The sequence below is a fragment of the Miniopterus schreibersii genome, assembly GCF_964146895.1.
Source record: "Miniopterus schreibersii genome assembly, chromosome: 13".
NCBI lineage: Eukaryota > Metazoa > Chordata > Mammalia > Chiroptera > Miniopteridae > Miniopterus > Miniopterus schreibersii.
In genome coordinates, this window is record NC_138113.1 from 36,479,522 (window position 1) to 36,503,690 (window position 24,169).

At 42.3% G+C, this 24,169-nt stretch overlaps 1 protein-coding gene across 2 annotated transcripts in view; it reads left to right on the forward strand.

Moving 5' to 3' along the window:
• The window catches only part of MEIS1 (Meis homeobox 1), a 129,710-nt gene that overhangs the window by 58,425 nt on the left and 47,116 nt on the right, over positions 1-24,169 (forward strand). For both annotated transcript variants that reach the window (XM_081157198.1, XM_081157199.1), the window contains exon 8: positions 13,742-13,887. In XM_081157198.1, coding sequence (XP_081013324.1) covers positions 13,742-13,887 — 146 coding nt within the window. The remainder of the gene's footprint in view (positions 1-13,741; positions 13,888-24,169) is intronic.

Sequence of the window (24,169 nt, forward strand, 5' to 3'; positions counted from 1 at the left end):
TTATCTGTAGAGCAGCCCGTTTCCTTATCTGTGCGTTAGGCTGGGTTGCACAGGTGACCGGAGGCAGTTCAGTAAGGTATGTGTTCTCTGTGCAGCCCAGACTTGTCAGTTAGTAAATATGAGTTATTTCTGTTGGGTACTAAGACAGTCTTTGGAAGATCCATATCAAGTAAAAGTTTTTTAAATATGGAGGAATTTACCGTTTTTTTGTTTACCATTATAACAAATTTAACTATAACTTCTAAGGTTTCTGTGAGGGTTAATTGACAGAAAATAAAGGCCACACAGAGTTTCAAGTATCTTGTACATGCTCAATAAATGTTGGTTTTCATTATTACTGTTATTCTCACTCTCCAGACAGGAGATGGACTGTAATTGAGAATTAGCCCTGTTTTTATATAGTGCATCTCACTTCTCCTAGGCCTTAAAGACACTTTCTTAAATGACAAAACTTTTTCCATATGTATCAGTGAAACAGAAACAAAAACCTCTGCTATTAACAGCTGCCACAGAAATATTATTTAGAGCTCAGAGGATGAGTTATTATGGATTAACCTATTCCGTGTGGGAAATGCGAACTTGTATTCGTAAACATTGCCTCCCGCATCCCTGCCAGGAGGCTGCCAGCTTTATGTGATGGGACGAGTTAGGCAGCCCTGCCCACCCTTCTTACTCTGCAGCACTCTTACGAAGTTCCAGGTCACTCCAGGGCTGTATGGGGAAAAAATAGAAAAATAAAAAAGGTATGCAATGCCAGGAGAGTGGGTGCGTGTATTTTGGAGAAGTTTGGCTTCTAGGAATGAGAACGGGGTGGGGGAGATGAGAGATGAGGAGAGTGGCGGTGATTGTTTTCCTGCTTTGGGCGAGGGGTTCAGGATAAATGTCCCCTTGCTCTAAGCACTCTAGCAAAATAACCGCAAGAGCTAGCATTCGCCGAGCTAAGCCACAGCTGCCAGGTGATGTGTTAAAATAAACATTTTATTTAATCTGCCCAGTAACTCTAAGGTGTGAGTACTCTTACTATGCTCATATATATATTTTTCCCCCAGAGGAGAGAAAAAGAGGCTTGGAGAGCTTGAATAACTTGCCCAGGGTCACACAGGTTTTAAGTGGTGAAGATGGGATTTACATGAACCTAGACAATCTGATTCTAGAGGCTGAATGATTTTCTTATCATTCTCCCAACATAGGAGGCAGGATGTGAGGCATTGCGCGCGCTGAGGAGTAAAGGGGAGAGAGGGCTCTCGCACTCACGGAAAGAAGCGTCAGGAGTGGGAGACACCCGGGCTTGTTCTGATGCCCCCTTAGTCCTGGAGGCATCAGTGAAGCGCCATGCTCAGAGCGGGCACCCGGACCGCCTTTTCCCCACCCTCGCTCCGTGGGGCCAGCTAGTCTTCACTGATGGGGGACTGGCCCGTCTTCTACTTTAGCTGGCATCACATGCACCGACACTTTCTAGCTTGCGTGGCTCATAGGGGCAGGTCCTCCAGTCCTTTGATGAGATGCACATTGTGGTCCTGGGTCCTGCAGCACAGCATCCACAGTCCCAGGGGAGCTGGTGAGAAATGCGGGATGTCAGGTTCCTCCTTTACCGAATTTAGGCTGCATTTTAACGTGGTCCCTGGTGCTTCATGTGTGCGTTGAAGCTGGAGCAGCACTGCTCTAGCAAGTTAGTTTACTCTGCCCACCAAAGTGAAGTCACCACTTTGCACAGTGCGCTTATTTTGAACGGCAAGCACCTGCCCCTAATGAACTGAGTGCTGGTCTGTGTGGCATGGCAGATCCACAAAGAGCTGGAGCCGTGGGTAGTCAAGAGAAGAGAAGGTGAGGTGCAGTAAGGGCACATGCCAGTAGTCCACAAACCTTTTCTCTTGGAAATTGTTGGATTTTTTTATATGTTTTTATTTTTTACTGACTTTAGAGAGAAAGGGAGAGGGAGGGAGACAGAGAGAAACATTGATGTGAGAGAGAAACATGGATCCGTTGCCTCTCATATGACTGGGCATCGAACCCGTAACCTGAATATGTGCCCTGATCAGGAATCAAACCAGCGGCCTTTTGGTGCATGGGACAGTGCTGCAGCCAACTGAGCCACACTGGCCAGGGCAGAAGTTGTTGGGATTTTAGATGGCTTTACAATAACAGGATAATAAGCTTTTATTTTTTTATCTCCACCTTTTTTTTGCCCATTTTCCTTTAAATTATATCTTTTCATTCCCGCCAAAGACTTGCAAATCTACATTTCACGACCTAGTTCCATTTTACTTTGCACGCAGAGAAGTCTGTCTGCAGAATGCCTTCCCGTTTCCCCCTTGACCCATGGCACGTCTCTGTCCCGTCACCTTCCTGCACACTCGTGACACCTCCTGTGGACTGAGAGCAGGACAGGGGGGCATCAGGAAGGGGTGAAGAGGGAGTGCCCAGGGGAGCCCGGGGAGAAGAGCCCAGGGAGGCAGGGTGGACGGGTGCCCCGATTAACCAACTCACAGGGCTCACTGGGGAGGCTCTGCCCCATCCAGCCACGCGGACCATGAGAGAGGGCGTGGACAGAGTTTCACAGAATGTACACACTTTGTCCTGGTTTATCTGGTGTCATTCAAGAGCCGTGTGGGCCCAGCCAGGCCTGGCTCAGCAGTTGAGCATCGGCCTAGGATCCAGGAGATGGCGGTTAGGTCCCCGGTCAGGGCACATGCCCAGGTTGCGGGCTCGATCCCCAGTCAGGGGCGTGCCGGAGGCAGCCAATCAGTGGCTCTCTCATCACTGATGTTTCTGTCTCTCTTTTCCTCTTTCTGAAATCAATAAAGATACATTAAAAAAAAAAAAAAAAAAAAGGCAATGTGGCCCAGATGAATAGAATTCTACTTTTATAAATATTAAAAAATTTAGGGACATTTTTAATGAAAATGTTTTCAAATTACACATATGTTCTATCAGATCTGATTATAACAAACTTTAAAAAAATAATTTAAAGTCAGTGGACACATGAGCTATGGCAGCGTGCTCTGTATTTTCTTGTTTGCTCACGCTCCTTAGCACAGATGGGATTTTGTCTCTCACGCTAACGGTCCTACTGTGCTGTACTTCTTAGGTTCTTATTTTTTGCCTCTTTATCATCTTATATTTTCATAAAGATCTCAGCCTACAAACTATCAGGCAGGAAACCAGATGAGCAAACTTTTTGAAACCTACATCTAAAATACACGTAGCAAATTTCTGACGAAGGAGCTTATGATCATTTCTCCATAGAAAATCTAGGAGCTTTGCCACATGTAATCCGTGACTCTAATCCAGTGGCTCTCAAACTTGGCCGTACATTTTCACCATCTTGGAGCTTTAACAATTGCTAATGCTGGTTTCTCACCCTCCAAAACACTAATTTAATTGGTCTTGGGTAGAGTGCAGGCATCCGGATTTATAAAAGCTACCACGTGATTCTCTGTGTGTCTAAAGTCGAGAGCCACGGCTTCTAATCTGCATGTCTGAAACTTTTTAAATCCTACTTTTTAAGGGTATTCTGTATAACTGAGTTTGTGGAAGAGGTGACCTCTTTGATAAATAAATGTTACCCTGTCTGTAGAAGTGTGTGTGTATATGCACATACCTGTATCCTATATATACACACATGCAGAGTATGCAGAAGCTTAAAAGTAAATTACATGACAAACTTTTGAAGATGTCACAAAAACAAATGGTGTATGAGTGTGTGTGTGCGTGAGCCTATCCATACTATCCCATATGTGGCTATTTTTTTTAAACTAAAACATTTAGTTTCATGCTTATGTAGAACTTTGTGGTCATTCACTAATATATGACTTACACATTTGGGGAGGAGCATCTCAAGCCATGAGCTCTTCATGCATTATTAAAATAACATTTAAAAATAGGCAGAGTATAGGATCCTAAAATGCTTTCTGAGATGTTGATTCAAAACAAAAGTTTATGACTTTTGCACTGTTTTACCTTTCCAATTGCAAGTGTATTTTCTTTCTTTTTTATCTTAGAAAACGGTTGGGGGATTTCCACTTTGTTTCACTGTTAGTATAAATACACGGGTTTCAGTCCTATCTTGCAGGGCACTCACATCCTGAAGTTTCTCAGACTTCATGAAGAAGTTATGCTGTTTTTGCAGGGATTTTCCATGGTGTTCAGTTGTAAAAAAATGCTGAATGGATGAAAAATGAGTAAAATCTGTGTGTGTTTTTTCTTTGCTGTTCATCATCGCTGTTTGTCCTCTGCGTGTAAGCAACTAATTTGCTCTTGCTCCCCCAAGGGGAATTCAAGTCAAAAAGTCATATTGAATTACTAGGAAAAGGTATTCCTATCTCAAAAGAACAAAGTACAATGACTCAGGGAAAAAACATCTGGAGAATTTATCCTATTTCTTGGCGTATGTGTTTTATCTCTCCCCGGCACTCTACTTGTGTGAACACTTACACAAAATAAATCTTAAGTTAACAGTAAATATGAATACCGACTGACGCTGATGGATAACTCTCACTTTCCATGAATTTAGAAAGTCCAGTTTGTTCTTTTGATCCCATCAACTGCACATTAAAATTTTGGCAGATTTTTTTTTTGTATTCTATAAAGATCCAGGAAATATTTTTATTCTGGGCCTTGGTTGGCCTCTTTCCCTATTTTTCATCCAGTTATATTTTACGCATTATTTGTGTTGACAGTGAAGAATCATGAAGTAGTAGAAGCTTAATAGAACGTGTTATTTTTAGTAAAGAAGTTATTCCAAATTCATTTCAACAGGCTGGCATTCCCCGGAGTTATAAACACCCAAATTGTGTGAATGACCTACATACACACCCAGATGTTTAACCTGGATCTCTTACTCCTATTCTCACTGCTTGACCCCCACAGGACCCAGTCACTGTCACCATAATTTCCGTGCAGAAATCCTGGGGTGTTCAGACACACATGGCTTCCCAAATGTAGGCAGAGATAAATGGGTGACGTGGGTGATGGCCAGATGGAACAATAAGTTTGGAAACTGACATTGGGCTCTTCTGAAAGCCTGGCATCTGTTGATTTAAAAAAAAAAAAAAAATCTTTCCCGGCACAAGCTGTATTTTTAAACTTACCTTTACTTATTACTCTACCTGAAATTCTGCCATTTAAAGATCCATTTGCATTAACAAATCTTTTTAAAATGTCAACACTTCTAGGAAGGTGAGGGGGGCATCAGTTACTCACACCCGGCCTGAATTAGTTCTTTCAGGTTGCTTTCTGTGTAAAGTCTACCTCCCATCACCAAGACTGAAAGGCTGGATATTTTGATTGTTGGGAGATGATAAGTTCTGCCCTCCTGTACCCTGGGCTCAGATGTCAGTTGGAACTTCATTCATTTAATGAATTACGTTGGCTTTGAGGAGCAAGCCTTGGGACCTAACACCATTCATAACTTGCTTCCGTGTGAAAAATACACTCTAATGTCCAAGAAACCAACTTAGCAAATGAATTCTGAATGTAGCCTGTGCCTAAATTGGGGTCTACCCAGCTGCTTTTCCACTGTCCCTCATTCTCAATCTGAGTTGGGAATTGCGATATGTGTTAGATTGAACTGGAGACACTGGGGACCGAGGCTTTATATGGTAAAATTCATGTACTGTTAGGGCATGGAGAGGACACTGATGATGCCACAAAAACACCTTTATAGGTCACGATTCTTAGAACTCTAGGGACAAGCACCTAAATCCTGACCGCGGCCCACAGGGCTCTGTATGGTCTTGTTCCTTTTACTCTCCAGCTTCATTTTGCCCAGCTTTCCCAGGTCCCAGTTCTCTGGTTACGTCATGTGTCCTGCAGACCACAGAGCCTTTACACATGCTGTTCCTATAACCTGCCATGCCTCCTCTGCCCTGGGCCCCTTCAGGATGCCCACGGTACCTCGTCGACTTTTCTCCACCTTGTAGATTTCTGCTCCGGATCACTCCGGCCTAAGTCAGTTTCCCTTGTTTCACACTCTCATAGATTTGTATTTCTTTTTGGTTGAGTGCCGTTGTGCATTTATTACTGTGATTATTTGGTTTAACATCTCTGCCCTCTAACTGAAAGGCTCCATAAAAACAGGGAAACTTTTTCTGATTTTTTTCACCATTTGTGTCCCTAATGGTTGGTATAATGTTTGGGACATAGTAGGAATTCAGTACATTTTTGTTAAATGAATGAATAAATGATGAAGGGTGACTGTTTATGCAAAAGATGGTTACATGTGTCATCTTCTGGGGCTCGTTTTGAAATGCTCCATTTTACTGCTTAAGAAAGGGGGGCAGTAGGTTCATCAAGAGAGCAGCTTCCTCGAGGCTCTGATTTTTTGTTTCCTCCCTCAGGTTTCTGTGATGTCAAGGGTCCGCTAAAGGGCACAGCAAGGCTGTGAGCTCGCTCCACGGTGGCTAACTATTAACAAATATTTGTCACCAGTTAACAAACCTAAATTCAACTAGAAAGGAAAAGCCTAATAGCAAGTCCCTGTGAAGCCAACCTTAGGAAACATATCTAGTCGTTTCTTTGTATTAAGTGCCAAGAATATGTTTATGTAACGTTAGCTTATCCTTAATCTCCCCTACTCTTCTTACATCCATTTTTTCAGTCAGTGCCATTGGCATATCTGTAGCATGGGCATTTATGGAGCTATGGCGGCTGCCAACATCTAACCCCTTATCTTGGTTTCCAAAGGAACCACCTCAAAATCTTCAGGGACAACAAAATACTGTATATGAGAATATGCTTTATATATATATAAAATCAATCAGCTGAGAAGCACTTTGAACTAGGAACGAGGAGACCTTAAACACCGAAGGCTGAAAAGAGATGCAAAAGGGACTCTGAGTTAACAGAACCCTAATTAAAGTTAAACTTAGAAGTTAGCCCTTGGATTGAGACCATTACATATTTGTATATTGGCTGCAGATTCTGAGCTATATGAAGGCTGCTGTGTTTCTCTTGAAAATATGGAATAAGACTTAGGGGTTGTATTGTTTTCATTAGTCTTACAAAAACCTTCCTAACGTCTCCTAGGATCCTATGTCATGTCAGTCTGTACCATGGCATCAGAAACTAAGGTCCTCAGGTAACCTGATGCTGAAAAATGCTGAGCCAGGTGGGAGGGATGCTGAGGGAAAGACGGGGCAGTGACTGGGCAAGACCGAGAAAAAACCGGGGTTCTAGAGTTTTGGATGTTGCACCACGTCTATAAAGTGTGAATCTGGAGTCTGAGCTCAGCATCCACTCGTGTGCTTAGAGACAGGTGTTTGTTCCCTTAGGTAAAGTTAGGAGATGTGTAAGTGTGGGTTGGGGGTTGTATAATTAATTCCTTGGGGGGAAAATGCAGAAGGAAACAAATAACTTTTCCTTTATCTTTTAAAGTTAGGCTCAGGAAAAATGAGAAAATAGCAAGAAATTTTAGTTAGGTAAATAGTTTTAAGTTATAATTTCAGGAAGTAGGGGCATATTTCTGAAGGGCAATGGCACACATTGTAAAGAACACTGAGACTTGAACTTTTAGTTTATCTTTTGGCCAAGATGAGCTTAAAGATTCCAAGGAAACCTCCCAGCTTCAGAGAAATGCATTTTTATTGTTTCCTTATAGTTTATTGAATTACACTGGTGAGGATTTTTCAAGAGTTTAATTTAGGTGTGTAGCAAAAAAATTGTAACAGGTGGAAATTTAAACTATGGTTTTCTCCATGCGGTGGAAAATAAATCCACTTACTCATTTGTTTAATAAGCAATCGACAAGTTTGTAGCCTGTACACCGGGGTAACCCTGGGGTTAGAGACTCTTAGAGAGGCGTGCGATTGGTCTCTGCTTTCACATATCCTATAATCAAGGCCTATAGGATACCCTATAATCATATACAGAAACCAGCCGTCCTAGTGCAGGATGATGTGTGTTGGGTGGAGGAGTGTCAGGAGAAGAAAAATCACTCAGGACTGGGGACGAAGGTTCCTAAACACTTGGAGTTCAGCAAATGCTTCTTAGGGGAGAAGGCAGTTGAGCTGAACCTAAAAGGTCACCAAGGAGTTTGGCAGGAAGGTTGCTGCCGGGAAAGAGACGAGCACAGGGAAATGCAAAGACGTACGAGGAAGTGGGGCGCGGGCTGAGATCTTGAGAGCGTGGAGGAGGCTCAGGATGGGGTGGGCCACCGGTGTGCCGGTGCCCCGGCGAACGCAGCAGGGGACAGGCGGAAACGCGCCAGGAGGCAGACGGGACAGGCCCTCATGCCTGGCTGAGAGGTGCGACCTTTATCCTGAAGGCAGAGGGTGGCCACAGAAGGGTTTGAAGGACCAGGGTTAGATGATCAGATACGTGTTTTGGAAAAATTCATCTGGCAGCTGTTCCACACTCTAAATGAAAACAAAAACACCTTCCTAAAACCTCCGAAGTCGCCTTGCTGGTTGCTAAGAAAGGGTTGTCTGTGATCCTTTAGCATAGCACAGAAATGTCACCCCATCTGACTTCTGGCTGAGTGGACACAGCCATGGTCTGGAGAAGTGGGTTTGGGGTAGTTTTACATGTCTCCTGACAACCTGGCACGCCCAGAATGCTCCTCCGCGGAGGACACCTGAGCTCCCCACGCTGAAGGGATGTTTATACCACCAGCCACTGGGAAGCCAGGAATGCTCGACACACAGCTTAAGAGGCGACACACCACGTCCCCTCACGGAGACGCAGCGTGTGAGGAAACAGATGGGGGGAAAGGAAACCCTTGACGCTGGATGGAAACGTAGCCACTTGCCACCCGGGCTCTTCAGTCCCAGGAGTGCTTTTGAACTGACCATTTAGACAACTTTCCAGACACAAAAGAATTTGGTCGGTATTGAAAGATACGATCATAAATGGCCTTGATTCTTCAGTTAGGTACATTTTTTGGACAAACACTGTACATTTCTAAACTCTTGAAGAAGAGAAGAGTGAATGTTAATGAGCGGACGTGGCCCGAAACTACCGAGTCTCAATCCAAAATTGTAAATGAAGCTGGGGTGGCTTCCAGTTCTACTTCCAGCAGAACAAGGGGGTCCCCACCCTTACACATCCGTTTGCCCCGCAGTTGAAAGTTCATGTCTGTCTTTAGAAGTTTTGCCTCTGTGACATAGAGATCCCTGTGACATAGAGATCCCTGTGACATACAGATCCCGCTCGCTAGGGAAGTGCATACCCGTCGTGATGTCAATCTCAGGCACTTTTCTGGGTTTTGTTTCTGCCTCACTCGGAATAGGATTTGGGGAATGGCAGTCCTGGGGGTGGGGGAGTTAGGAGGGAGAGAAAACTGGGAGCAGGGCTTTGACCTGCCGGAGAGGAGCCCCTGCTGACACGGTCAGTCTGACCCATTGAATGGCCTGAATACGATAAATGCTGCTTTATCCTGCCTTGAAAGGCACGAGATAGCACAGTCTAAATGCCTGGGCATGCTTAAATAGGCGACTCGGGATGTTTGAGTTGAGCGTGTTTGAAATCTGAGCTCTCTGACAGCCTGGGAGCTGCCACAGGTCACCTGCCTTGCTCCGCAGGGACAGGCCCAGGTCTCACAAGAAATTGTCCGTAGACGAATTGTAGTACAAATTCCTTTCTTTGTTGCTTGGCCTCTTTCACTAGACCATGGCCTATAAAATTTTGTAAAAACAATTCTAAAATATTATTTGAAAGGGCAAATGGCCCACGCTGAAAGTCTTGACAGTTTGACATATAGAGCACAGTTTTGATAGCTCGGAAACTGAAAAGTGTGGCCAAGATTCTCCCCCTGCTTGTTAGAAGCCTGGTGTTTTTTAAACAGTGTCTTGTTGCCACACAGAGTTCCCCTGCTCCTAGCAAGCTGACAGGCAATGCGCCTGCTTCAGTGATCTTCAGTCCTTTCCGGCTCATTTGGGGGAGAGCCGGAGAACAGCTAGCACCTTTGAATCCAGCGTCCAAAAAGCACAGAACTAGGTATCGCCCATTAAGGAGCCATTTGGATACTCTTATCAAAGCAGATCACTTTGGAGCCTGCTGAGAACAGCCAGAGCCCGGGCCTAGAGAGAGAGAGAGAGGAGTTTCCCTTCAGTGAGGGGAAAGAAGGGATTTGAGTGGCCCAGTCTCATCAGAGCCTGCAAGTGGCAGGGAAGCGGATTTCTGCATTAGAATGTTGCATATGAGCAGCGGGCCTGTGCTCAGCGCCCGGCCGCCTCTGCATAGCCAAAGGCCATTTTCAGGAGCCTCTGGCCCCTCAGTCACTGGCCTGCTAGTTAATTGCCACACGGACTTCATGACACATGGGCAGATAATATGACATTTTCGGTTTCTGTCACTAGCAAACGCCACAACGTCGCTTGCACTAGTTGCTAAGAAGCTGTCAGAAACCATTAGCAATTGGCTAAAGTCGCCCTATGGCATTTCCTCATAGCATCAGCGAAACGAGCATAAATCACCCACTGGAGCCCACTGCTGTCCTAATGAGGCCGTAAGCTTGTTTATGGACTAGCATCATTTTTATGATTATTTCCACCTTTTCAGTTTGCCTTCATTTGGCGGCAGGAGAAGTCAGCTCCAAGAGTGAAGTCACTGCTGACATTTTACAAATGTGGTTCAGAGCTGTGGCCTGCTGCCGTGTGGTCGGCCGGCGGTTCTCCAAGTTTGTTTAGTGATCTTAAAAATAAAAAAAGGAAATAAATCCTCCAGAGACCGCAGAGAGGTGACTGGATCCAATTGCAGTGTGAATGGATACGCCGAAGGTACAATTGACCATTTAGACCATCCTCTGAGGTGGGGACGCTGGGAGATCAATTTTCAATCTTAGAAAGTGGGAGAGGTTAAACAATTTATTAAAATCTATGAAAGTGTTTGCTTTTAGAATAGTCTGTTTTATTATGCTCTTCTCCTTCCCCATCTTCTCCATTTCCCTAACTTGTGTCGGGAAGGAGCAGGGTTTATTGTTTTAGGCTTTTCTGAACATGCACCAGTATTTACACTGGATTGAAAGCATTTGCTTCCAATGAAAATCTTGTCTTAGATTACAACCCAGCAGTGTAATTTCCCTCCCAGATGGGAGTAAAGTAGCTGTATTTGCCTAAAAACAGTAGGAAGAACAAACTGTGCATTAAGCCAAGGCTGTTTTTGGCTTGAGCTAATGATGTAATAGAAACCTTTTATTCGGGAGAGGTCACTGGCAGGGACTGAAGGGGGTGATCTGGCTCCTGCTTGAAAGGTTTCTCCATTGTATCTACATAAGTCTTCACTTAAAAAATTCTGTTCCTAATGCTTCTGCTTTCATACAGCAGAAATAAACAGGAAAGGTTCTGGCGAGTGTTACACATGGAATGCAGAAAGCCTTCCTCTCCTAATGGAGTATATAATTCAGGTGCCCTCAAGGCACGCTTTCAGGAATTCTTTTGCCCGAGGTAATGGGAAGCTAAGGCTGCTTTAAGGCCTTGATTATCTATTGATGCACAAAGCTGGAAAAAAGTCATCTCTGCTGGATTATAGTAGATATTTCCATAAATTATCAATGAATTCTCTTCTAGGCAGGCACTAGGCATTGCCTGCTAAATTAATCTGAGGGGGTTTTGAGATGGATAGAATGGCTTTTTTTTTTTTTTTAGGTGGAAAACAATCATGGTGGTGAAAAACTGTGTTGTTAGGTTAGAAGCTTTTCATTTTTAATCAATGATCAAGTAATATGCTGCTTTTCCTTGGTTACCTTTTGCATATTGCAAGTGGATTAGCCCATTGAAAATTTAAATGCTGTTGAGTTGTTTTCTTTGCTCATGTTTCTTTAATGAATTGTTATTTTATAGGGTGAGTTGCTTCTCTGAATAAAAAGCCTCTTTAAATACTGGACTTACAAAGAATTTGTTAGGCAAATCCGAGGGGACACCTTCTAAAACACTTGGTTATGCAAATAAAGAGTTGGGTGGGATGGAAAGAGAACTGATTTAGGGATGGGGGTGTCTGGTCCAGCACAGACCCACCCTCTCCGTCCCAGGCTGGGTGACCTTGGGCAAGTTACCCAACAGGAACACACACACTTTCCTCATTGATACACTGAGGGCTTTGGAACTGGGGGTCTTTATGATCTTTTCTACTGAGAACACAACTATGATTCTGTGGGAACTTCAACAAAAATATGTGGATTTTAAGTACAATAAAATTTATGGATTTTTAAATTAATAAAAAGTAAACTCTGAAAAGTTCTGCAAGTATTTTGTATGTGTGGCCTATTTTGCAGTCATAGCAGAAGTGTTGCAATCAGTCTGTTCTTCACCCAACAAAGTTTTAAAACTTTAACTCAGTACAAGTCAAGGCAATTTGGGGGCAATTTTCTTTTCTGGAGGGGAAGTGAGGGTCTTCTGAGGGAGCTGTTAAAAACAGTTGATTAATAGTAACATAACTACTATAGATTAGACTGAAATTAAAATAGAGAACCCTTTTTGTATGTAGTATATTGAGGTTAACAGAAATAAGGAATATGGGAATTCATGAAGCAATATACAGTCCCTGGGAAACTTGTCTCACCAAAGTACCAAGTTCTTTGGGCCAGCAAGCTGCCCGCCAATGACTTACCTCGCCCAGTGAGTGTGCCCTCAGGGGCATTTGTTATGTCATTGCTAAGCCTGGCTGCTGTAGCTCTTCTTTCTGGGCCCAGGTCAACCTATCTCTCTCTAAAAGCCAGTAGCTTCCACCAAGAGCTGGGACTCCAGGTAGAGAAGCATGTTTGAAGCCACTTTTCAGTGTAGGGGGTTTAATTCACTGTTGTTTTTCCTTTGACTTTTGCACCAAATGCAAAGTACCTACTGTTTGTTTGTACCTTATGACTTATTTTGGACAGTGTGATTATATTGTCTGAATTTTTTCTTATTAGACGTGGCATTGTAAAAGAAATCCTACATTTTAAAGTTTATTGTGTCACAGAGCCAAAACATTTTCTAGAAGAAGCAGCTTAAATGTTCTACCAAAAATCAATGGAAAAATAGGATCCAATCTATAGGCATGGATAAGCAGGTGGCTTTTCAGTATGAAAAATTTAAATGCAGAAGAAATTTTAGAAACTGCTTGGATGACTTAGGGTAATACAATTCCAACTGACTATTAATTTAACATCACTTTATTTGATTTACATAGCTATTGTTTTTTACTTAAAAAACAATTTTGGGAGGTTTTTTTTTCCCCTTACTAAACCTGATGCTCTCTTTCTATGACAAGAAAAATTAGATTCTATTCGAAGCATTCCTATGTCAAAACTGCTTGTATGACGGATCACCTACATTTCCATGGCCTAATTTAGTCTTAAGATAGATCATTTGTGGAAATAGTTGGTATCTCAAATGCATCTTCTCCCAAATTGACATCAATGACTATATGTGGGATTTAAATACCCGGGCAGGGACCAAACTCTGCTAATGGCTGCCCCCATACTTAACTCCCCAAAAGGAGTTACATTTAGCATGTCACACACATGTCAGCTACACACATTTGAATAATTACCGCAGCAGCAGAGCTACTAGAGAGATTGGATATTTCCCTCCATTCCCTCTGACCTTTTGGAAGCAGTTCCTTAGACCTGACCACTTGTGAGCCTAAGCCTTGATATTTCTCTTTGTCTTGACAAAAAAAAAAAAAAGAAAGAAAGAAAAAACAGTGCCAAATAAACTATTACTCATTTATATTGCTCTTTTTGGTTTTGTTTATATCCAAAGGAATTCTATTTGAATAAAGCATGTCAAGGTAGCATCAGTCAAAATTTGATTCACTATGTTTGCAGGTGATGGCTTGGACAACAGTGTAGCTTCCCCCAGCACAGGTGACGATGATGATCCAGATAAAGACAAAAAGCGTCACAAAAAGCGTGGCATCTTTCCCAAAGTAGCCACGAATATCATGAGGGCGTGGCTGTTCCAGCATCTAACAGTAAGTGGACTCTAAATGACATATGTAAACTAAATATGGACAGTTTTGATAGAAAGAAAAAAAATGGGGGAGAAATGATCCCTCTGGACCTGGAATATTTCCTCATTCACTGTGTTCCCACAGTTTTTACAAAAAGTGTCCGCACGTATTCCCTGGATACCCACCCGCAAGGAGGAGTTTGATTTGAAATTCGCTGTTGCAGCGTTAACTTGCGTGCGTCCCGAGGCTTAGGAGTTCGTGCGCACGTGTGACCTTAAGCATGTATGTTAACGATGTTGCTCCTCTCAGGGTGCCTCCTAAGTACTCAGAGCAGCTCCCACCAAGGAGCGAGTGAGGCCGACCCCAGAGAGAGGGACTCAGTTCCTCCTAATGCGTTGTGGACCTTTATAACGAATGGTCCGCAGAAATTTCAATCTTGTTGCAATGGCAGGATGCTCACATAATTTGCTTTTAAGTGGTTTGAATGCACTGGCTGCCATTCCCAAACGCCCCCGTGAGTCAGAGCGGCACAGTGAAAGTTGTCCCTGTATTTAGAACTGTAAAGGAAAACAGCAATATAGAGTCAGCTCTTCCTGTGCAGTCCCTGGTGACTTTTCAAGCAGAGTAACAGTTTATATTGTCTGTGCGAGTATTGCTGTTTCACTGCAGGAATTCTCCTGGAGATGTGAGAAACTGGGGATTTGGGGCTTTCTGCCACCGAGGGATTTGTTTTATTTGGTTATTGTTCTGAATGAATTTCATGTTCAAAATATTTATAATCATAATATTGCGGTGGGTATTTTTGCAAGTGCATACCGATTTAATGACATCTGAGGAAGACGACGAAATGGAAATATTTATGAGTAAAATAATGTTTTAAAAATCAGCAAAAATTGTCTACCAGGGGGACTCTCGCTCTGAGGGACAAAGAATGAATTTAAACAGGTGGTAGCACAGCCTAGCCTAAGATGAAAGAATAGTAAGAATCTTGGCCTTTTAAAAAATATTAGGAGCAAGCCTTTTAGGTTACTATTTTTAGCAGCATCGTTTACTTTTCTTAAAGCCATCCATTTTTCTAAAGTATCAAAGTTAATTCTGCATTGTCACAAACGTGTCCTGACCTGTTGACCCTACACCCTCGCCCACTTTCAAAGCCATGGTCCTCGGTGACTTGTTCCGATACAGGGAGACAAACGGGATGGCGGGAGGCCACACTGGCTTTCCTCCTCTGGACAGAGGCCGTGCCTCCAGGAACACTCGAGGGTATAAATTAATCCAGAGTTCCCAGCATCCGTGAATAAAATCAAAGCTGAGAGCAGCGGGAGTCACTAAGAAAATGGTTTCCACCCTTCACTTCTTCCCACGCTGGTTCCAAACAGTTGCTGGAGGCTGCTGACAGTTTTGGAATCAGCTGTAGGGGCTGGTGAATGCCGCTAGTTAGCCAAAGATTTAGATCGCTTAGCTGATTTGGGCCTCATGTTAGGTTTACCTACAACGTGATTCAGGTGCTCTTATTTATCTGACACTTGTTGCTGCAGGCGGCTAGGTGGAGATCTGCCTTATGCACGTTTGCTACTGAGGCTTATCAAGCGCTTCTGAATGGGAGAGAGAGGAGAGGGTCTAGGGGCATTTAAAATCAGCAGGAGATGGGAGTGATAGTTGCTGATATTTCATCGTGCGCACTAACCAGCTAACTGATCTAGAGAAAGAGTGGGGGGAGGGACAAAATCAGCCCGACCCTGAAGTCACAACCAAAATACGTTTTTTTCCTGTCCTAACAGAAAAAGTGTATAGGTTTTGTCAGCCTCCATCTCAGGCAGCAAAGGAGCTTTGGCTTTATTTGCAGCTCAGGTGCCCCTGAATAAAATATAGTCAAATATTGGCTCAGACGGAATCGGGAGAGAGAAGCAAGTTCGTTTATGCATCCATCAGGTTTCCTCGGTTATGCCCTTGTGAGGGACCTTGCAGAGGGCTGTAGTAACTTCTTTAAAAAACAAAAAAAAATCTGTTTTAACAGTCAGCATGATTTTACCTGCATTGCAACGCTCTTAGTGGTCCGTGTTATCGGGGTGATTGCAATAGAAATTATTCATGAACTGCTGATCTCCTTCACTGTTGGGGTCTGTGCTGGCCTCTGTCACCACCCCAGAAGGGGAAACCCATGTCCATGTCTCCCTGGCTCTCTATGAATGCTCAGGGATGTCACCTCGATTGTTGGATAGTCCCACACCTTGCTGCCCCATTCCGCTGCCATCTGCTCAGACAAAAATATTGATAACGATCATGGTCTCTAAAAAGAAAATGCTCTCATAATATCATCTAAAAAAGCAAAGTTAGTAGCTATATTTAAATTTTGCCCCCTCTTTCCTTTCCCCAGTGAGAAAGATTCCCTTCTCTTTTCTCTAAATGCAAGAGCAAATAGATCTCCAATTACAAGGAACACCGCTCTCCTTGTCTTGTTACACTTCTTGAAGGAATGCACAGACTGCTTAGGTAATATTTAGAGTCAGGAGATGATTATAATAAATTCTGTGGAAAAACTTACAGAGTTTAAAGAGAGTTCTGTTGTGATTTGTCCAAATGTAAGTAACTACTGACATTTCAGTACTAATCCTTCAGCAACTTTATTTCAAGTTCTGAGAGGTCTCCAGGGATGCACAATTGATTTGGAAGGCTGTGCAAATTTTAAATGTAACACATTCTTGCCTGATGATTAATGCAACTTATCTAGAAAGTTCTTTCTTAAATCTTGCTAGATATAAAAGAGCGATGGAAACTCTGGCTAATTAAAACAATAGCAATAACAATTTATTAGCAAATTGTAAAAACTAATCTAGTAAATGCCCAATACATATTATAAAACCTCACACACCTCTTTAAAAGCAAATTGCTATTTTTTTTTTTTCTTTTTCAAATAAATGGGTCAATCTTTTCATTGGGCTTATTCAGTTTAAAAAAAAAAAAAGGTCTGCCTTTGAAAAGGCTTTCAGGCATGTGTGTGTTAGAGCAGTGGAATAGGCCCTGAACAGAAAACAAAAAACTTCCTGGATTTGCACCCCAGCTGCATAAGAAAAATGTGTCGTTCTGTAGTTATCCGCAGGTAGATTTAATCAGTAGCGCATTTTACTACTCCAAGGAGAGAGCTAAAGCTTCATTCTTGGACTCGCAGTCTCTAGCAAGCTCAACTGGACATACTTGTGCATAATGAAAACAATAAAAGAGAAAGGAAACAGATTTTAAACTTTGGCGATATGGGGTAAAAAGAAATTTCCCTGATGTAAATTTGCAGCTTAGACTATTTCGTTGAACGTTTGCCAGTTTTGATAACTAGAGAAGGTCTCTTAAAAGAAACTATTCACTGGAATTGAAAAGAATGACTGGCATTTAGATAATAAGAGAGAATTAGAAAATAAAAGCATTTATTAATTGAAATGCTTGCATTTGCCTGAAGACAAATTATTGCAAACAATTAAAAAGTACTTAATATTGGCATATGAGTCACTCTACAGCGACAGTCAGTTCAGGGGCATATGCCACATCAAGGCTTCTTTTTCCTCCTGAAGGGTATCATTCCAACTGTAAATATAACCTGCTGTGTCATAATGTTTAAGCTGGATGTGCTTTGCATATTAGCTGTTATTTCACTACATAGTGTTACAAAGACATGCCCTGGTGAAAATGAGGAGAAGGTATAAAGACAGTGTTTAAGGTAAAAATCAAGGGCCTTTTTTCTTTTTGTTTTCCTACCCTAACATATTGCAATTTTAAATATAATCTAAATAGAAAAGCGGTTAATATGGTTCTTATTTAAAATATGCAGTGACATGTTTTCCTGCATGGAGCTGCTGTGTGTCCCAGGAATCCTGAAAGTTAGAAGAGTGGAGGTTATTAAAATGCATCCCTGCAGATTAGGGCAAGACACCATTCAAGGGCTGACACATCTGGTTGGCACTGACAGTAGGGAGGCGATCCTGAAGGTGAACTGATTTTCATTCCCATTCTCTTGGATTCCCTAGCCTTTCACTGATCTTGAGGATCCCGTTGGCTACCATAGAGACAAACTTTGTTTTAAAGTCAGATACACATATTTTGCTATTTGGTTTTATTTTGTTTGTTTTCTTGTTGTGAACTTCTAGCCTGGAAACAATTTTTGTGTGTGTGTCTGTGGCCAAATTTATGTCTCGGCTTCTTATTTATAAGACTTTCCTCTCAATGTGGATAAAGCCAAAGTGAGGGGTTGTAGAGTCTTCCAGGTTGAGAATGGTGTTTCCATAGAAACACTATTAGATGAAAAGTGCCCTGCAGGTCTGCCATTCTAAGGATGCAGTAAATGGAATTGAATTGGGAATTGAATGCTCTAGAAGAGACAGATGTTGTTTCATTGGTTTTGCTTTTGGTAATAAGATCTGTTGGAGACATCTTAGTATCATATCTCTGCTTGCAGTTCTGGAAGAATTGATCTCAAAACATTACGCATTATTATTGCAGTGAAAAAATACTTCTAATTGGTATCCAGATAACCCATTCTGTGGATCCAGGTGAGTGAAAGACCGGAAGGTGGATAGGTAGGCATGGAGTCGGGCGGAGGAAGGAATTTGCTCCTTTCCTCTCATTTCTGTCTCTCTCTGTTCCTCACCTCTAAACTCTGCCAGATTTAACAATGAATCTTGTTTTCGTGTCTTACCAGCGAGCGTCCCTTCAGCTACCATTAGGCCTCAGAGGGTAGTGGACCGGAAGGCTATAGTCTCAGCTCTTGCCTGCAACGTCAGTCAGGGTGTAGTACAAAGTATTACCTTCAGACTAGCCCTGGCCTATCTTCCTGAGCCAAGGACGTTTTTGGTGGAGACGGCAAGCTAACTGTGATTCCTTCCTCACTACGAGATACCTGCAGATATATTATTAAATTAGGAGACTTGAAAACTAGTATGAAGGAGTGAGATTTTTTTTTTTTTTTGTCCTTCCAGATGTCTATGTACCATATCAAAACTGAGCTCTCTGAAATCTGTAAGGTCTTTGTAGTTACTAATTTTTCCCTCACATGGAGTTGCCATTTACCTTCACCGACTTCAGTAGTGATGATGGGTCAGAGCTAGGCTCTGCGGAAAGTAACCCAGGCTCGGATGACAGATCCCTGTATTTTAATTTTAAAAGATCTCAGCTCCTTAGGAGATAGCATATTTCAACTTTGATGAGATAGGAACCCTGACTTTTTTTTTTTTTTTTTTTTTACCTGATTGGAAATCATCTGTCTCCGGAGGAAAATGGAATAGATTATTTAATTATGTGGGGGTGTTATTGGAATGCCCTAATTCTCCTGTGATATACATCATCTAAACTCGGTTTTAATAATGAAGCGGTGGTTTCTAGATTCTGGGGCAACTGCCTTTTTCTTTTTCTCAGCTGGTTATTGAAATCCTAATGGGATGGGTGATGAATTTTCTGAGGTCAGGTAAACTGAAAAGGCTGCAGCTGGAATTCCTCACCCAGAAGAATCGGAGTTAATACTAATGATCATTGTGAATTAGAAGATCAAAGGCGAAGCATCAGCCTGTTCTCCAAGTTGCTGCCCCAGAGGCCATTAGTGACCTGGCGGCGCTCTCCCAGCCTTCTCCACACCTCCTTCCCCGGCCCCAGCCCTTCTTCCCCATCTGACCTGGGATAATTACAGCCCGTTGATGAGGAGGCATGGGCGAAAGAAAACAATCAGAAGTAAAAACAAATGTCCAACTTTCAAATGGCCCATTTATCCAGGTATACAGAACTCACAAGCAAATGAGCTCTCGCTGGGGCTCTGTTATTTTCGGGGTGGGATTGAGATTTCTGTGCTCAAACGGTTTGTTCATCTCACCCATGATTGGTGTCTCTTCTCTAAGGGACTTGTGTAGAGTCTGGCTGGCAATTTGTCAGATTATATTCTAAAGCGTTCCTTCTGACTCCAAGGCTAAGTCAAAAATACACTATAGTTTGATTTCTGATATCCTCTTAATCGGACTAATTAAATAAAGGATTAGGTTCAAAACAAAAGTGCCCATGTAAGCACAATTTATTAAGTTGCTGGTTGCTGATGCACGTAGCTCTTTGAACACTAGCCAGCCATTTATACTTCAAAGCACATATCAATACCGTGTCTTCCTCTCATTCCTCTTCGTGATGATATATTCTCGAAGATAAAATATCAACCCCGGTCAATGAATATGCAACTGCTCCTGCTCAATTTATCTTTCAGATTAAAACCGGAGCATCGCGGAGATGTGTGTGAGTGTGTTTCTTAAACTAACCCAGTCCAACCCTTAGGAATGTGATGAGACTAAGCTTGGCGTTTCACGTTCTCCATGTTTAAGATTCCTGGTGGAGATACTTTGCTTTAAAGTGTGAAGGTTTGATGGAGAAAGAATCAGATGCTTTCGTTTTAGAAAGGAGGCCCAGGGTTTTGGGTTGGTTCCGTTTGGTTTGGCTGGTTGTCCTTGTGCCGGTAGAAGTAAATCCGTATGTCATGGAATTTAGAGGACTTGGTTTGAGTTAACTGAAAACATCTTCATCATATTTCGGTCTTTCTTACAGAAGCGTGAGCATGACTGTGTGTGTATGTATGTCCCTGCACCCTTGGGCGTTTTCCTGCAGGACAGTTCCCTCTGAACTGCTGCCATCTGTACCCACCCTAGTGGGGAAAATGGATCCGTTTTTACTTCTCTGTTCAGGGTTCTAATTTTCTGTTCCTGCTTATGTAAGCCTATCCCAGAGGGTAACCATATAGCGGAGACCACATTGCGGTGGCCTGTGGCCTGGGTCATGAAACCCTCTTGGTCATGGCCCAGACTTACCTGTGCTCTACAGAATGCCACAGAAGCAGCAAAAATGATTTTATTAAGGCTTCAAGGTTGTAATGGTGGTGATTGTGTGGATTCACATCAAAATGATGGCTGCTCACAAGGGTGCTGGTGTTTCAATACTGCTTGTCCCCACGTTGCAGAGTCCTGAGCCTGATAAAGTTGGCTTTCTTCAGTGGGCTTAATACTCACCTCCGTGTGTGGAGAGCAGGGGAGAGCCTGCAGGACCTCAGAGACGGCATCTGGTCTTGGTAGGCCCATGGAGAGCCTCCAAGAGCAAAGGAGTAGCCGATAGAGTTATGCCAGGCAATTTTCTAACATTTTAAAGACCTTCTAGGACTTGTTTTTTTCTTGCCATTATAAAATGCCTTCACTCAGCAAATTATAGCCTAGTGACTGTGGGTCCCTCTACAAGGTGTATTCCTCTACCTTTGAACACTGTAAAGAAAAGATAGACCTCAACTAACTTAGTGTTGTAAATACAAATATACCGCGTTAGTTGATATTTAAATGAGATACAAACTGCTTGGTTTTTAAATATATTATTCAAAATATTCTAAAACAGAGACCTTGATTTGACTTAGCTACTTGTATTTGAATGACCTCCTGGTATTATCTCTTTACATACTGACACGAAAAGGTGTCAACATATATGACACCTTTTAGGCGTCTTTGCTTCTCAGTTCGTAATGTTCTGTGTTGGGTTTTATCAATTTTCATGTTAACTTTGTTGCTAGCATCCCTGCAGAGCCCATGTGCTCTCCCATGACATGATGACCTCTGAGAATCCAGTGTCCTAGGAAGTTCTTAGGCCAGGGGTGTAGTCTGTTAACAGGGACACTCACCTGAAGGAAGATTAATGGGTGAAGATAATTTCTATTGCAGTGTATAGAAGTCTAGAAAAGTTCCTATCTATTATTTAAAGAAAAGTCCATTTCCAAACTAATTGGGGGAGAAACTCTACAAAAATAACTTGGCTTCATTTTTAAAAGTGCACTGATTTCTGCATTATGTGTACAGTATTGGACAAAAGATTTTATTTATTTATTAATTTTTATTGCATTGCTTTGAATATTGTCTTTTCATTTAAATAAAGTTATAATAAGTATTTATGATACCATTTTAAAAAAAAGAAAAGAAAAAATGAAATTATCTCCTGCCTACATAATGTTACTTTTATCGTGTTTTTAAAAAAATTTTATTAATTGCTTGGCTAGTTTGACATTGGATTATTCTGTCCTGTTAACACCTGAAGAAAAATTGATCAAAAGGCTAAATAAAATTATGTGTCTCTGTGGTACTTTGTAGTTTAATATCTTCACATACCTTCAGTTCTTAAGACAATCTTGTAAGGTAGGCAGGAAGTTTAGAGAAGTTAATGATTTTTTTCAAGGTCAAAAGCTAGGGAACTGGCTGAGCTGTAGCTGGGATCTCCTGACTTGCATTTCCATGTGTTTTCCACCACGTTGCCTCTCAAACACAGAGCAAATCCAGTGGCATTGTGGGAGTTCAAAAGTATAATTATAATCTCATTCCATGAGTTAGCTAATTAGTATTTTTTAAATAAAAATGTGAACCAGAAGGTTTGGCAAAAAGCCTCATAATGCAATCTGATGGTTTATTGTCAACGAAGTGTCAAAGGCGGTCCTTTCCTATCTAGCTTCTTTTTCCAGACATATCTGCCCATATAAAAGGCACAGCTACAGCTATTGATATTTTATGCAATTGTAATAATTATGCATTGTTAGGATTTCAGATTTTAAACGCTGGTTCTTCCTCCTTTCTTACAGAAATATGTAAATTTTCTACCCCTGTCTGCCACTAACAAAGTCTGATAGTAGTTTGGGAGTGAGGAATCCTTCCTCGTACAAATCCTACCTAAACCTCTCACACAGAATTTAGCTCCTTGAAGATTTTTCCCCTGTCACGTGGTCAGGACGCCAAAGAGCTATGTCTTTAATTTGCTTTATGGAGATAGAGGAAACTGCTTATGCAGCCCCGATTACTCTTGAAACTACAATCTGACTGTCGTTTCTCAGCAAAGAAGGCTGCTGTACCCTGGAGCATTAAGCCACCGCTCTGGGGTATGACACCGAGGTCTGATCATTCTAAAGCTAGTAATAACCAGAATCCTAAAATTCTTATGAATAAAATGTAATTTTAGTAATGTTTCCATAAACAGTGGTAATGGTGGCATTTTAGTAGGCAGTGACATTAGTCACATCGAAATTGCACCACATTGGCTTTTAAATTACTCCACCTGTCTGTATGAATAGAATTTTCAGTGTAAAAGCAGAGAGACAGCTGCTGCTAATGTCGTCTTCTCCCTGTGCAGATAATGCTGGCAGATCTACATGCATAAAGGACTGGTTTGTGATGTAAAACGGTACCTGACCCTGCTGGCTCCTGAGCTACAAAGAAATACCTTTAATTACCAGTGGCAGTGTTTAGCTGTTGATATAAAAATATCAGCTTGCAGGGCTCGTAACCTCAGGTTCACGCCCTCTCGTAATGTCACCCACGGTACACTCTTTTGCTTCCACCCACATCCGTAGCGAGATGGGGGAGCATTTATCTTGATGTGTTTCAGAAACATGCAAGGCATTAATACTTAAAAGGAAATCATCTAATACTGTATGAACTTGATGGATGATCCTTCCGTTGGAGAACTTTTCAAGATTAGTGGAATCTGGTTGCTCCTTTCCAGCCAGGGTGGAAATATGGTGCACTGTTTATACCTTCAAAGAGCTTAGCATCATTCATCTCGGACAAATCCGCGTTCTCACGTGCGGGTCCTGGCCAGGCATTCAGACCGCAGGAAGGGTAAGGAGTGCGGGGGGGTGCGAGCGTCGGATGTTCCACGAGGTGCCCGGGCTTCCTCTCGATAGACGGTGAAGCCCACTTTCAGGAGGAGAAGCCCATTTGCCCGTGGCCTTCTGATTACGGTCTGTTCTAGCAGCTTCGTCGAAATAAGGACGGGCCAGCCAAGGGGGATCCTTCTGTTCGAGGTGCCTGTTGCCAACAATGTACTTGGTGAAATGGTAAATAGGGGATAGACTCGTCTGGCTCATTTGCAGGCATTCTTTTTGACTTCTTTCACACAACTGGTGTTTTCGTGTTTAATTTAACAAGGAATGAGTAGTAAATGAAAGCTGCTGCCTGAAATCCCACTGTGAGCGTGTTTTGCACTAGGCTCCCCAGTGACAAGGCAATTTGTGAAATTATGTGATGGAGTAATTAGATGAAGCCAGGGCTCCTGATTGTTGCCATGCATATGTGGCGAGGGTTTGTCGGGAAAAGGGAGGGGGGGGAACGAAATAGATTATTACCCTGGCAAGTTGGCTCAAAGCTTCTTCATTTATTTGTAAACAGAATATTTAGTGACCGCGTAGGAAGTAGCTGTAATCACCAGCTCATAAAGAAACCACAGCAGAGCTTTTGGATTTTTGCAGAGTGCTCATGTAAAATTTAAGCTG